The sequence below is a fragment of the Callionymus lyra genome, chromosome 8, assembly GCF_982586985.1.
Source record: "Callionymus lyra chromosome 8, fCalLyr1.hap1.1, whole genome shotgun sequence".
NCBI classification, from domain to species: Eukaryota; Metazoa; Chordata; class Actinopteri; order Syngnathiformes; family Callionymidae; genus Callionymus; species Callionymus lyra.
In genome coordinates this window covers 7,501,733-7,518,705 of record NC_141825.1, presented here as the reverse complement: position 1 = coordinate 7,518,705, position 16,973 = coordinate 7,501,733, and the positions used below count along the sequence as shown (strand labels likewise).

The window sequence follows — 16,973 nt, the reverse complement described above, 5'->3', positions numbered from 1 at the left end:
GATGGGCTGGAAATACTGTATGTTTCACTTTTCATGTCAATAAATAACATTTTTATACTATTGATGTTTTAGATCTGATTTATTTCTCAACAAAAGCGAAACTCACTGTCACTTTTTTCTGGTTTTCTTTTCAGATTTTTTCTCCTAACAGCCTTTAACAGCTCCATGAACATAATATATAATATGAATATAAAAGATAACCTTAAGCATTGTTTAAGCCTTTATCCAGTCAACAGCTGCAGATTTCGTTGACTAAGGATTGAAGCTCTGTTGATTTGAGTTCAAAATCTGGGACTCATGACGAGGAAAAAGGCTCAAATACAGTTTCTTATAATCCTGCAGTTGAAAAGAAAATTAAAAATCGGATTAAAAAATAAACAGATAAAATGAATGTTTTTTTCCATTTAGTTTTATTTTATCAGATATGTTTTCATTAATTTCAACATGTTACATTCATGATAAAGGAATGTATATGAGAATGATTTAAACATGTTACATTAATAATAAAAGCATGTATAATAAGATGCTTTAAACATGTTACATTCATTATAAAAGCGTGTATAATAAGATGATTTAAACATGTTACATTCATAATAAAAACGTATATAATAAGATTATTTAAACATGTTACATTCATGATAAAAGCATGTATAATAAGAAGATTTAAACATGTTACATTCATTATAAAAGCGTGTATAATAAGAAGATTTAAACATGACATTTATAATAAAAGCGTGTATAATAAGATGATTTAAACATGTTACATTAATAATAAAAGCATGTATAATACGATGCTTTAAACATGTTACATTAATAAAAAAGCATGTATAATAAGATGCTTTAAACATGTTATATTCATTATAAAAGCGTGTATAATAAGATGATTTAAACATGTTACATTCATAATAAAAACGTATATAATAAGATTATTTAAACATGTTACATTCATGATAAAAGCGTTTATAATAAGAAGATTTAAACATGTTACATTCATAATAAAAGCGTGTATAATAAGAAGATTTAAACATGACATTTATAATAAAAGCGTGTATAATAAGATGATTTAAACATGTTACATTAATAATAAAAGCATGTATAATAAGATGCTTTAAAGATGTTACATTCATAATAAAAGCGTGTATAATAAGATGCTTTAAACATGTTACATTCATAATAAAAGCGTGTATAATAAGATGATTTAAACATGTTACATTCATTATAAAAGCGTGTATAATAAGATGATTTAAACATGTTACATTCATAATAAAAACGTATATAATAAGATTATTTAAACATGTTACATTCATAATAAAAGCGTGTATAATAAGAAGATTTAAACATGTTACATTCATAATAAAAGCGTGTATAATAAGAAGATTTAAACATGACATTTATAATAAAAGCGTGTATAATAAGATTATTTAAACATGTTACATTCATAATAAAAGCATGTATAATAAGATGATTTAAACATGTTACATTAATAATAAAAGCATGTATAATAAGATGCTTTAAAGATGTTACATTCATAATAAAAACGTGTATAATAAGATGATTTAAACATGTTACATTAATAATAAAAGCATGTATAATAAGATGCTTTAAACATGTTACATTCATTATAACAGCGTGTATAATAAGATTATTTAAACATGTTACATTCATAATAAAAGCGTGTATAATAAGATTATTTAAACATGTTACATTCATAATAAAAACGTATATAATAAGATTATTTAAACATGTTACATTCATGATAAAAGCGTGTATAATAAGAAGATTTAAACATGTTACATTCATAATAAAAGCGTGTATAATAAGAAGATTTAAACATGTTACATTCATAATAAAAGCATGTATAATAAGATGATTTAAACATGTTACATTCATAATAAAAGCGTGTATAATAAGAAGATCTAAACATGTTACATTTATAATAAAAGCGTGTATAATAAGAAGATTTAAACATGTTACATTCATAATAAAAGCATGTATAATAAGATGATTTAAACATGTTACATTAATAATAAAAGCATGTATAATAAGATGCTTTAAACATGTTACATTAATAATAAAAGCATGTATAATAAGATGCTTTAAACATGTTACATTCATTATAAAAGCGTGTATAATAAGATGCTTTAAACATGTTACATTCATAATAAAAGCGTGTATAATAAGATGATTTAAACATGTTACATTCATAATAAAAGCGTGTATAATAAGATGCTTTAAACATGTTACATTCATAATAAAAGCATGTATAATAAGATGATTTAAACATGTTACATTCATAATAAAAGCGTGTATAATAAGAAGATTTAAACATGTTACATTCATAATAAAAGCGTGTATAATAAGAAGATTTAAACATGTTACATTCATAATAAAAGCAGGTATAATAAGATGATTTAAACATGTTACATTAATAATAAAAGCATGTATAATAAGATGCTTTAAACATGTTATATTAATAATAAAAGCATGTATAATAAGATGCTTTAAACATGTTACATTAATAATAAAAGCATGTATAATAAGATGATTTAAACATGTTACATTAATAATAAAAGCATGTATAATAAGATGCTTTAAACATGTTACATTAATAATAAAAGCATGTATAATAAGATGCTTTAAACATGTTACATTAATAATAAAAGCATGTATAATAAGATGATTTAAACATGTTACATTAATAATAAAAGCATGTATAATAAGATGCTTTAAACATGTTACATTCATAATAAAAGCGTGTATAATAAGAGGATTTAAACATGTTACATTCATAATAAAAGCGTGTATAATAAGAGGATTTAAAAATGTTACATTCATTATAAAAGCGTGTATAATAAGATGATTTAAACATGTTACATTCATAATAAAAACGTATATAATAAGATTATTTAAACATGTTACATTCATAATAAAAGCGTGTATAATAAGATGATTTAAACATGTTACATTCATTATAAAAGCGTGTATAATAAGATGATTTAAACATGTTACATTCATAATAAAAACGTATATAATAAGATTATTTAAACATGTTTCATTCATTATAAAAGCGTGTATAATAAGATGATTTAAACATGTTACATTCATTATAAAAACGTATGTAATAAGATCATTTAAACATGTTACATTCATAATAAAAACGTATATAATAAGATTATTTAAACATGTTACATTTATAATAAAAACGTATATAATAAGATTATTTAAACATGTTACATTCATAATAAAAACGTATATAATAAGATTATTTAAACATGTTACATTCATTATAAAAACGTATATAATAAGATTATTTAAACATGTTACATTCATAATAAAAACGTATATAATAAGATTATTTAAACATGTTACATTCATAATAAAAACGTATATAATAAGATTATTTAAACATGTTACATTCATTATAAAAACGTATATAATAAGATTATTTAAACATGTTACATTCATTATAAAAACGTATATAATAAGATTATTTAAACATGTTACATTCATTATAAAAGCGTGTATAATAGGATGATTTAAACATGTCACATTCATAATAAAAACATATATAATAAGATTATTTAAACATGTTACATTCATAATAAAAGCGTGTATAATAAGAAGATTTAAACATGTTACATTCATAATAAAAGCGTGTATAATAAGATGATTTAAACATGTTACATTCATAATAAAAGCATGTATAATAAGATGATTTAAACATGTTACATTCATAATAAAAGCGTGTATAATAATAAGATTTAAACATGTTACATTCATAATAAAAGCGTGTATAATAAGAAGATTTAAACATGTTACATTTATAATAAAAGCGTGTATAATAAGATGATTTAAACATGTTACATTCATAATAAAAGCATGTATAATAAGATGATTTAAACATGTCACATTCGTGATAAAAGCGTGTATAATAAGATGCTTTAAACATGTTACAATCATGATAAAAGCGTGTATAAGTGGATGATTTTAACATGTTACATTCATGATGACAACATGTATAAGAGGATGATTTGAACATGTTACATTCATGATAAAAGCATGTATAATAAAATGATTTAAACATGTTACATTCATGATAAAAGCATGTATTAGTGTAGGATTTAAACATGTTACATTCATGATGAAAGCATGTATAATAAAATGATTTAAACATGTCACATTCATGATAAAAGCATGTATTAGTGTAGGATTTAAACATGTTACATTCATGATAAAAGCGTGTATTAGTGGAGGATTTAAACATGTTACAGTCATGATAAAATTGGTATGGTAAGATGATATGATTTAAACATGTTACATTCATGATAAAAGCATGTATAATAAAACGATTTAAACATGTCACATTCATGGTAAAAACGTGTATAATAAGATGCTTTAAACATGTTACAATCATGATAAAAGCGTGTATTAGTGGATGATTTGAACATGTTACATTCATGATGACAACATGTATAAGAGGATGATTTGAACATGTTACATTCATGATAAAAGCATGTATAATAAAATGATTTAAACATGTTACATTCATGATAAAAGCATGTATTAGTGTAGGATTTAAACATGTTACATTCATGATGAAAGCATGTATAATAAAATGATTTAAACATGTCACATTCATGATAAAAGCATGTATTAGTGTAGGATTTAAACATGTTACATTCATGATAAAAGCGTGTATTAGTGGAGGATTTAAACATGTTACAGTCATGATAAAATTGGTATGGTAAGATGATATGATTTAAACATGTTACATTCATGATAAAAGCATGTATAATAAAACGATTTAAACATGTCACATTCATGGTAAAAACGTGTATAATAAAACGATTTAAACATGTCACATTCATGGTAAAAGCTTGTTTTAGTGGAGGATTTAAACATGTTACATTCATGATAAAAGCGTGTATAATAACATGATTTAAACATGTTACATTCACGATAAAAGCGTGTATAATAAGATGTTTTAAACATGTTACATTCACGATAAAAGCGTATATAATAAGATGATTTAAACATGTTACATTCACGATAAAAGCGTATATAATAAGATGTTTTTAACATGTTACATTCACGATAAAAGCGTATATAATAAGATGTTTTTAACATGTTACATTCATGATAAAAGCGAACATGTATTGTTCTTGTTATTGCCAATCAGCTGGACCTCGACAGGAACAGGCGTGTACTTTCCACCAATCAAACGTTGATCAACAAACTATGCCCCGCCTCATATGTTTTCCTCAACCACGGCAGCCAATAGAATTCGCGAACATTTTCGATTGACGTCCGTCTCGACCAGTCGCAAGCCTTCTCTGAGCACTTTCACTCCCACCCTGTCGAGTGAACGCCAGAGAGTTTCTCGATGGCGACAGCTCTGGTAAGTGGGAACTTTTCTACTTCTTCTCCCTTGAATGAAAGACAGAAACACGAATCCTCCACCGAGCGCGTCAAGTTCAGCCGTTTGTGGTTCCAACCCGTCGTGTTTTCGAGGTTGTCAGACGGTTCTTTGCTTCGGATTCGCTTCTAGTCTTTTTTTTTCTTCTCTCTCTCTCTCGCCATAAGGCTCGATGTTCCGCCTGATAAAAAAAAAAACCTCGAGTTGACTTAAAACAAGAGTCTTGAACTTTTGCATCGTTGACAGGAGATGGATTTAAAAGAAAAGATGTCAAGAAGTTTTGTGTCATTCATTTGACGCGGACGGAGATGTTGCGTCATGCCTCAACTTGTTGACATTCTTTTGTTTACAGTGTCGAAGCTGAAGAAGAGCGAATTCCACTTTTCACTTTCACCTCTTTTATTTCTTTCTTTTCGTCGAGCACGCATTCGTCACCGAGGCGACATCAACAGACCACTTTTCTCCCTTTAAAACCTTGTTTTTCTCCACGTAAACAATAGTTTTGACGCGTGACGCGCCTTTTAAAAGACTCCGTTTGACACATATCGTCGTTTATAATAAGAATCTTGTTTAAAAAAGAGGGGAATCTGGCAGTTTTAACAGTTTTTCTGGACCTCCGAGTGGAAGCCAATGCAGCTGTTTATCATCGGAGCTGCGCAGCCATGAATGAATGAGGAGCGCTGCAGCGCATGCGCGGATTCTAAGTTTATAAACAAGGCCTCCACGCAGCAGGTCACGTGACTCCTCGTTGACATATAGGCTGAGCGATTCGCAGACAAAGAAGACGCTCAAAGAATTCATTGTCCGTCTTTATATTGACAATATACGTCTAAAAAATGGATTCCTCTGTGGCGTCAATTCAGGGATTTATTCGTGTGCACACGTGAAATAGAATAGAAATAATGCAATAATGAATAACAATAAAAAAAATAGTGTAACATGAAGTAAAATGGTGAAAAATAATGGTAGGTGAGGCTGGTGGGTATAATGGAAATGGCGGTGGAGAATAAATACATGAGCAGAAAAAAAAGGAAAATGAACGAATGAATGAGCTACAACAACAACAACAAAAAATAAAACGTAGGAAGGAGAGTTATGAGAAACTTATTGTTGGGAAAATACTGCAATAATGTCAAATTAAAAACAATATTTATGAAAAAACTGTCGAGAATTGCATGGAAAAAAACACCAAAAGTATTTAATATTAAGGTAAGGTAAGGTAAAACTTTATTGATCGATTGTTTTTTCCAATAGCCAATACATACAGCAATTATTTATTAAAAAACAAATAAAATAAATCAAAATAAAATATGAACAAGAACATAAAGAGAAAGAACAAGATGACATAATCTAAGTCTAAAGATAAAGACAAAGAACATAGATCAAAGAAAAAGAACAAAGACAATTTATTGTACATTGTAAACACACACAAACACACACATATATATATATAAAACCCTTGTATAACACTGGGTAATGTTGGTTGTAAGAAAAAAAATGTATATGAGGAAAGGAAAGGAAATTGAATGATCTAGAAAGAAACCCACAAAAAATATACATTAAATGTATTATTAGAATCTTATCTCAGGGAATGATTCTACCACATAAACAGTGAGATATTAAAATAAGTAAAGTGTTATATATAACACACAATCTGGATCTTATAATCCATGTGTTTGTATCTTCTCGTTTAGACTATTAGTTATATATTAAAATCATAGCTTCTTAGCTTAATATTTGAACAGATCTTTTTCAGCCGTTTTTACTTGTTTGTCTGATTATTTTTTATTTTCCTTTAAAAGCTGCTGATGATGCAGATGACGATGACGGGCGCAGAGTAACGCGAATGTTATCAGAGAAGAGACGGACGAAGAACGTGAGGATGGACGACACCTACGATCCGCTCAAGTGTCATGAGGACCTGGCCTCGTCCCCGGTCTCCCACATGGAATACGGTATTCAAACCCTGACTGTGCTGCAGCAGTCGTTTGAGCCATGAATCATTAACCAAGACTGACCTTTTCTAGATGACATGCCGGAGCTGCAGGAGGTGGAGGAAGATCAGAGGTCGCTGCCGGGGCTGTTCCAGGTCGCGGCAGGTGTGTCTCACCAGGAGCCCGACAGCTCCAGCAACACCAACTGGCTCGCTGAGTTAGCAAACATCGCCACCAGCCCTCAGAGCCCGCTGCTCAAAGACGCCCCACACAAGAGGTTCGTGTTTCTACTGTTTCACTCTCAGACTCTTTGTTCAAACAGGTTTATTTCAGGCTTGTTCCCAAAATCTACATGAAAACTAAATATAGGAAATTACATGTTTCTCAAATATCTGAGACACAAAATGATAATTTTCTTAAATACATATAAATACTTTAAAACAAAATTACAATTTCCTGATTTTTTTTTTTACAAACTTTGAAACAAAATTATAATTGCCTGGGAAAAAAATCATAAAACTCTGACACAAATTACAACTTCCTTATACAAATGTACAAACTCTGAAAATAAATTTGAATCTCCCAATATCGGGGGTTTTTTTTTACTTAAAAAAATATTTTTAGAAAATTATAATTTTGAGATTTTTTTCACAAATTCCCTCGGAAACAAAATGTAGTTTCTTTAAATACATTTAAACACTCTAAAACAAATTACAATTTTCCTGATTATATTTATTGTTTACTACATGAAAACAAAACAAATTATAAAGAGAATATAGTGTTAAACACAGTCTTAATATATTAGACTGAACATTTCGTTAAACTCAGGTCAGAGTCTTGCCCAAGACAACTTTCAAAATAAAACGTCGTTTAAATCCACTTCACGATAGTTGAGAAATGATTCAAAATATAATAAAAGATACAACGAAACAATAGGTGTGTATTGTACAGAATCTTGCGATACGATACATATCACGATACAGTTGCAACGATACATAGTGATACTGTAGTAACAAGTATATATGTGTAGTATTGTCGAGTACTTGACTCTGGTGTTGCACAATTTAAAGACCACATGACTCTTGACGAAGTCGTAACTGCTTTCATTTGTTTTCAAACCAAAATATGTCCAAACATCAGCTTTAAAAGCTTCTGGAGTCACTGTATCCTCTCGTCCTCTGTCATCACTGTATCCTCTCGTCCTCAGTCATCGCCTCATTCTTCCTTTAGCTGTGGAGGACGTAACGACTGCTGCCATCTAGAGGCCTGAAGTTTAATTGCAACACAAAATTTAACAATGACCGTGAATATTTATATCATAATTGAAAATTTAAAACATGTATACACTTCACACATTTTCAATAAATAATAAACGTTTGATTGACAGATCATCTCCGGTCCATATATTCGGCAACAGCAACAGTTTACATTCCTATGCACGTCCACCGTTAGCCAGCAGTGCACCCAGCCCGTCCAGATGTCACCTCAGGGAGCGCCGGCGCGTCAGGGTAACCTCCTCAGGCCTCGCCACACCTCTCTTTTAACCGACCACACACTCATGTCGCTGTGTGCTGTGCAGGCGAGCAGCGAGTCTGAGTCCGGGGTTTTCTCGATGTCGTCGTCGTTTTCCGATGACGAAGATATGGCCTGGAGTCACTCGTGGCCGTCCACCGCCTGGCACTGCTTCCTCAAAGGTTCGTGTGAATCCATGTCCGGTTTATTAGTAACAGTGTCAAACCTTTTTCTTATTTTTTAACTATTATTATTAGTCTTTACTATTACTTTTAACTGTTTGAAGAGTACAAATTGTTTTTGTGCTTTGAAAGAAGTTCAATGACCTAAATCTACGGTGGCTCAGAAGTGCAAAACATATATTTTTTAAACAAATTCACAAACTCTGAAAGACAATTATAATTGTCTGAAAAGAAAATCCGAAACTGTGTACATTTGACTTTATAATTTTAGTCAAACTCTTGAATCTCCTGAAATCTTTTTTTTTTTCCCTTTAATAAATTGTTTTTAGGAAATTATAATTTGAGTTTTGTTTCACAAATTCCTCAGAAACAAAATGATAATTTCTTTAAACACATTTAAATACTACTTTAAATACAAAATGAAAATTTCGTGATTATATATATTTTTTAAGAAACTGTGAAACAAAATTGTTTTTAAGTTTAAATTTCCCTAAATTGTTATTTTGTTCGGTTTCTATATTTGTCCAGGACTCCTGGGCCACCGTAAAAAAGTCCAGCACTATTTAGGACCACATTGTATACTTTGACTCTTATAATGATCTTTAACATGTTGGAAAGACCTAAACCAATAATATAAAAAAGTTCTGAATTAAGTTTTAGGCTTTATTTGATAATATATTATTTCAATTTTTTAACAATACAGTTAATTTAAAAGTCGAGACTATGTGCAAATAAAACTATTATTTCCCTTGAATGAATAAATGAATGAATGAGTGGATGAATGAACAAGAGGATGAGGGGTAATGACTAGTTAAATGAATGAATAAATAAATAAGCAAGTGAGTGAATGAATAAATGAATAAGAGGGTAAGTGAGCGTATGAATGGACGAATGAATAGTTAGATAGATAGTTAAATAAATACATTAGCAATGAGTAAATCAATGAATGAATAAGAGGGAAAGTAAGTGTATGAATGGATGAATGAATAGTTAAATAAATAAATGTAAAAAATTAGCAAGTGAGTAAATGAATGAATTAATGTATGAATGAATGAATAGTTAAATGAATTGATAAATTATCAAGTGAGTAAATTAATGAATAAGAGAATAAGTGGGTGAATGAGTGGATGAATGAATATTTAAATGTATTATTAATATGCAAGTGAGTAAATGAATGAATGGTGGAGCTGGCTTGAAAGTGTAGACGTCTTGAGAAAGTCCGACACCTAGTGTTCATGTGCAGTATTGCGTCTGTGACGTTGTTGGTTGACCCTCCAGGAACTCGTCTTCGCTTCCATCGAGGGTTCAACGTGGAGTGGCAGGAAGCAGACGAGCTGAGGGACTCAGACGACGACTCTGACGACGAGGCCACGATGAAGTCGGCGTTCTGTCTCAAGGTGTGTTAAGATGAAAAGTTCAGGTGATTCTAAAAATTGAACGTATTGATCGATCGTGTTTGTCGATCAGAGGTTCGGTGCCGACGGTCTCAGGCTGGTGAGCCACGAGGAGAACATCTCTTTCGGCCAGGCTGTCCTGAAACTGACCTTTGAACCTGGGGTCACTGATTATGGCCTCGTGACCGCAGAGTGTCGCCTGGATCATCCCTTCTTCGTGAAGAATAAAGGTACATGAAGAATATCTACTTAAAACCAGATATGAAATACTTTTATTGAGTAGATTTTGCTTATTTTGTGGCTGATGAAAGATAAGTTTGACTTAAATTCATTTTAAATCCAGATATATATTATTTATTATTACTAATATTTATTATATTTAACTTATTTTTGAGTAGCTAAAAGTGACATTTAAATTAACGTAATCCTAAAATGAGGTATTTCTTTCTATTTTTATACTTCTACTACTATTTAGTCATTTTATAACCATATATTTTCTTCTATTTTCCAATTCTGTTTTTGTTTAAGGGCTGTTAAAAATTACACTCTAAACTATATTATCATCAAGAATCTTAAAAACAGATATTTTCTCATTTTTTAAACTTATATTAAGTATATTTCACTTATATTAAAAATTACATTTTTATTAATCTCACCTTAAAAACAAGAATTTGTCTTTGACTTTACATGTATATTTAGTTATTTGAATTACTTTTATACTGTTAAACATTTTCTAAATTAAATTTTTATTAAAAAACAAATACTTTCTTCTTTTCTCCACTTATATTATATATATTTACCTTCATTTCTGGGCTGTTAAAAGTTAAAGTAAAGTTTTCATCTTAATTCCAGAGATGTTACCACTTATATTTATTATATTTGACTTATTTTTGAGCTGGTAAAACTGACATTTTAATTAATGTCATCTTAAAAACTAGATATCTCCTTCGGTTTAATTATTTCTATGCTGTTAAAAGTTGTAAAAACAATCCTGTAAAAACAATCCTGTCCTGTCAACAAGTCCTGTTATTCTAAAAACATATTTTTTCTACTAGTTTAGTAGTTACAGTATATTAATATTTAGTATATTTTACTTGTTTAAGGTTAGTTAAAAGTTAAAATGTAAACTAAAGCATCATCAAAAATCTTAACAATATATATTTTCTACTAGTTTATATTTAAATTTAGTATATTTACTTGTTTAAGGTTAGTTAAAAGTAAACATTTAAAAAATCTCAAAAACATATATTTTCTTATTTTCTAAACTTATATGAAGAATTTTTTTTAACTTATTTTTGTGTTTCAAAAGTTAATTTCCTCTTAAAATCAGAAATGTTCTTCTATTTTCCACTTATATCAATTATATTTTACTTATTTTTGTTAGATTTAAAATTAGAAACCCACATGTTTTGCTGATTTTACAGCTATATTTCTATAAACCCTAAATCAATAAATATTTGTTTGACATCTATATTTGACATGTTTCTATGCCCGCCCAGGATGGTCGTCCTTCTATCCCAGCCTGACAGTGGTGCATCATGGGATCCCGTGCTATGAGATGCAGTCGGGCGACGTGTGTCTTCCACCCAATCACCCTGATGCCATCAAGTGCGACGACTCTCTGGTGTTCGACACGTTCAGGAGGTAAAAGAAAAAAAAACAATCCAGACAAAATGGCGACTCTTAACGCCGACCGTTGCAGTTACGACTTCACGCCGCTGGACTCGTCCGCCGTGTACGTGCTCAGCAACATGGCGCGCCAGCGCAGAACCTCCCTGTCCAGCGGGGGGGCGGCAGACTGTGACAAGGTGGAGCGCTCGGGCTCGCCACACTCGGGCGGCAAGACCGGCCGCGGCCAAGCCTCAGGGACGCCCGGCGCTGCCACGCCCACAAAGTGCAAGCGGCCAATGAATGCCTTCATGCTCTTCGCCAAGAAGTACAGAGTGGAGTACACACAGATGTATCCTGGGAAAGACAACAGGTGTGTGTGTGTGTCTGTGTGTCTGTCTGGGTCTGTCTGTGTGTGTGTGATTTTGTGTGTGTGTTTCCACAAGAAGTACAGAGTGGAGTACACACAGATGTATCCTGGGAAAGACAACAGGTGTGTGTGTGTGTCTGTGTGTCTGTCTGGGTCTGTCTGTGTGTGTGTGATTTTGTGTGTGTGTTTCCACAAGAAGTACAGAGTGGAGTACACACAGATGTATCCTAGGAAAGACAACAGGTGTGTGTGTCTGTGTGGGTCTGTCTGTGTGTCTGTATGTGTGTGATTTTGTGTGTGTGTGTTTACAAGAAGTACAGAGTGGAGTACACACAGATGTATCCTGGGAAAGACAACAGGTGTGTGTGGGTGTGTCTGTGTGTATGTGTGTTTGTCTGTGTGTCTGTGTGTGTGTGTGTATGTGTGTGTGCTTTTGATTGGTCAAGCATGGAGGTTTGTCACCATGCATCATCAATCCCAGAAGTCTCCACCTCCAAGGGACTTGTTGTATAAACAAAGCGGCGCATGACTACAGCAGGCTGGAGGAGGAGTGAAGCCATTATTACGTCATAATGGACTCTCGTAACCTCTCGTTTGCCCAGATTTCAGAGCAACTTTATAAAGTAATAAATTGAAAACATGGTCATGATGAGGGACTTACTGTGTCTTGGAGAGAAAGAATATATACTACATGACATCAAACTTGAGTTTGTATGTTCTCCCCCTTGTGTTGTGTGGGTTTACTTCGGGCACTCTGGTTTCCTCCCACACTCCAAAAACATTCAGAGGTTGATTGAGAACTTGAGGAAATTGTCTGTAGGTATGGTGTGTATGTGTGTGTGTGAATGGTTGTGTGTCCTGAGACAGACTGGTGTCCTGTCCAGGGTGTCCCGCACCTCTCGCCCGAATAATCTGGGATAGACCTCAGCCCCCACCGCGACTCTCAAAAGGGATTAAGCGACATAGAAATGAACGGTTGTCGGCTCTGACTCAAACATCCGTCTTGTGACCGACTTTGACGCCTGTGACCCATGTCCTCCACCTTCAGAGCCATAAGCGTCATCCTGGGAGACAAGTGGAAGAAGATGAAGAGCGAGGAGAGGAGACTCTACACCACGGAAGCCAAAGCTCTGGCCGACGAGCAGAAGCGCCTGAACCCGGACTGCTGGAAACGAAAGAGAACCAACTCCGTAAGAACCTCCGTCATCATCATCCTCTGGATAGAGCGTTTGTTTACAGTCACGCTTGTCTCCGCAGGGGTCCCAGCAGAGCTAGAGGCCACCAGGGGGCGCCACGTGATCTCTTCTCTTCCTGTATTCTTGAGAATCAACTGTGATGTGGAAGCTTTTTTTTTTTTTTTTTTATAAACGACAAAGCATGTATTCTAGTCACTAACAATGCCTATATTTTCCTATATCTGGATGTAAACGACGCCATATTCCTCTTGAGAACCCACACCATCAGGTGAGAGACCCCCCCAGGTGTGGTGGTGCTATGACAAGTGTATTTATCTTTTTTTTTTTTTTGTAGTCTTCGATATATATTTGTAAGAACGTGTCGCCCGGATCTGTCGTCTTCTCATGAACTTTTATAGCCGTTTCTACTCGGGATCCAAGTCTTAAGAGCAGACGTTTACTCTCAGTCCGAGCACCTTCGACGCCGAACGTGCTCGTTCCCAGTGCACTTTATATACATATGTAACCATAGATTTACTAGCAGGTTAGTTTTCCAAGTATCATAGTATATCGCTAGTTAGTTGCAGCTCAATTTTTTGTAAGTCGACTGTTGTTCATATTTGTACAGACTCACAAACCTTCATTTGCACAAATATATACCTGTATTATATTATAAATAATTTTCAAGATTTGTATTTCTATCCAGTTGATCGTCCACCAGCCGCTCATGCGCTGACGTTGTGTATAAATGCATGTTAACCACTCGAGCCTGTCGTCCTTGAATAATAACCTTCACACATCAAACTTAGTTTTCTAATCTTTTTTTTTTTTTAATTCACGTTTATTTCTTCAATAGAGGGAACTTTTTATGGTTTTAATAAGATCTGCCGCTGCTGGTATTAAACCTGTAACTCATAGTTGTTTGATTTAAAAGTGGTCGTTGGAGAAGATTCAATTAAATGAACAATAAAGCGAGTTAATATTCCACATTTACGGGAATGGAAAGTGTGGTTTTGGGGAAAATCGCCAGGGGGCGCAATTGAGCTATTCGCTGCAGCGTGACCTCATACAGCCTTTAAATCCGGGGAAGAAATTAAACTTGTAAATATTTATATATTTACACGATCCTTCAACAACAAACAAACAAACAACAAAATGTCATCAAGGGTTTAAAGTTTGTACGTTTGAAAAGTTAAATTCAACAATTCAATATTCTGATGATTTACTTCTACACACACTTGTTAAAACTATACACTACTTAAAAAAACGACATTTTGTTACCATATAAAAACACACACGTTTCATAGACTAGATTCTGTTTGAACCAGTTACACACAACTGCACTTAACATAACTCACTTTTGACAATTCTACTGCTCAGTTATGCGAGTCATATGAGTGAAGTACACACAGAAAGTGCAAATATACAAAAGTTTAAATTCATCAAACACAACACAAGACCAATGCTGGGATGAAAATATAGATTATTTATAGAAACCAGTGAAATTTCAACAGAAGACAATACTGTGCGTAACACACACACACACGAATATACACCTAATCAAAAATAAATAAATAAAAAGATACTATAAAAAAAAAAAAAATATGGGGTGTCCAGCAGACAGAAGACACACAAACACACACACATATATATGGATACACACACACAGAGACACATGGATATGGACACAAACATACACTGTAAAGGGTCACACACATACATGGATACACACAGACACACATGTATATGGACACAAACATCTTTGGACACACACATATGGACACACACATAGAGACACATGTATATGGACACTCACACACACATGGACAAATACATATATGAACACACACATATATGGATACACAAACTCATGGACACACACATATGTATGTACACACCTACACACACATGGGCCAAAACATATTGGACACACACATATATGTACACACATACAAACACACCAGCAAAAAAATATATGACAGACACACATGTATATGGACAGACACATATACAGATACACAAACACATGGACACACATATATGTACACACGTACACACACATGGGCAAAAACATATATAGACACACACACACAGACACACATGTATATGGACACACACTCAAACATGGACAAAAACATATATAGACATGCTGTGAGTGTTTGTGTTGCTGTGGGTGTTTGTGTTGCTGTGTGTGTTTGTGTTGCTGTGTGTGTTTGTGTTTGTGTTGCTGTGGGTGTTTGTGTTGCTGTGGGTGTTTGTGCCGCTGTGGGTGTTTGTGTTGCTGTGGGTGTTTGTGCCGCTGTGGGTGTTTGTGTTGCTGTGGGTGTTTGTGTTGCTGTGTGTGTTTGTGTTGCTGTGGGTGTTTGTGTTGCTGTGGGTGTTTGTGTTGCTGTGTGCGTGTGATAAATTTCCCATAAGTAATGAATACGACAAGGTTAAAAAAGTCGCAAATCTGCGATGTTTTTCAAACGTCTCCTGCTCTGACATACGTTCACGTAAAAACACCATTTAAACTTTAAAATGTAGATAAAAGTCTCAATTATCAACGTGGGATTTGACTCTTTTGTATCTTTCATCGTTTTTTCGTCATGAGTCAAAGAGCACAGCCCTCCCTTACAACTCTTGAACACAACACGACTGCTCACACTTTAGCAGTTGTGTCCCCCTGGTGGCCCAGCTTTAATTAGACGGCGCTGAAGTCGACAATCATTCCTGCGTTCACGGGTTCACGCCGGCGGCTACAGAATTAAATAAACCTGTTGATCCGATTGGCTGCTCGTGTGCGACCAGAACAGAACCGTGAGTTAAACTCAGCAACCATTAGAATAAAGAGACGAGATGCATGTTAGTAAGAGCTGCCGTTGTTACAACACAGAGTCACGGTTTCACTATCACGGTCAGGAGCCACTTTATACATGTGACTGTTGTCAGGGGCCACTTTATACATGTGACTGTTATCAGGGGCCACTTTATACACGTGACTGTTGTCAGGGGCCACTTTATACATGTGACTGTTGTCAGGGACCAATTTATACATGTGACTGTTGTCAGGGGCCACTTTATACATGTGACTGTTGTCAGGGGCCACTTTATACATGTGACTGTTGTCAGGGGACACTTTATACATGTGACTGTTGTCAGGGGACACGTTATTCATGTGACTCTCATCAGGGGCCACTTTATACATGTGACTGTTGTCAGGGGACACGTTATTCATGTGACTCTTATCAGGGGCCACTTTATACATGTGACTGTTGTCAGGGGACACGTTATTCATGTGACTCTTATCAGGGGCCACTTTATACATGTGACTGTTGTCAGGGGACACGTTATTCATGTGACTCTTATCAGGGGACACTTTATACATGTGACTGTTGTCAGG

At 33.5% G+C, this 16,973-nt stretch overlaps 1 protein-coding gene across 1 annotated transcript; it reads left to right on the top strand.

Annotated features, from left to right (window-relative positions):
- The first annotated feature begins 5,199 nt into the window (after window positions 1–5,199).
- hbp1 (HMG-box transcription factor 1) lies at window positions 5,200–14,578 on the top strand. Its single transcript, XM_087797571.1, has 11 exons — window positions 5,200–5,398; window positions 7,219–7,371; window positions 7,444–7,627; window positions 8,738–8,858; window positions 8,930–9,044; window positions 10,323–10,441; window positions 10,512–10,668; window positions 11,938–12,082; window positions 12,141–12,419; window positions 13,465–13,606; window positions 13,674–14,578. The coding sequence occupies exons 2-11, from the start codon at window positions 7,263–7,265 to the stop codon at window positions 13,689–13,691; spliced, it is 1,389 nt and encodes a 462-aa protein (XP_087653697.1). The 5' UTR covers window positions 5,200–5,398; window positions 7,219–7,262; the 3' UTR covers window positions 13,692–14,578.
- The last annotated feature ends 2,395 nt before the right edge of the window (window positions 14,579–16,973 follow it).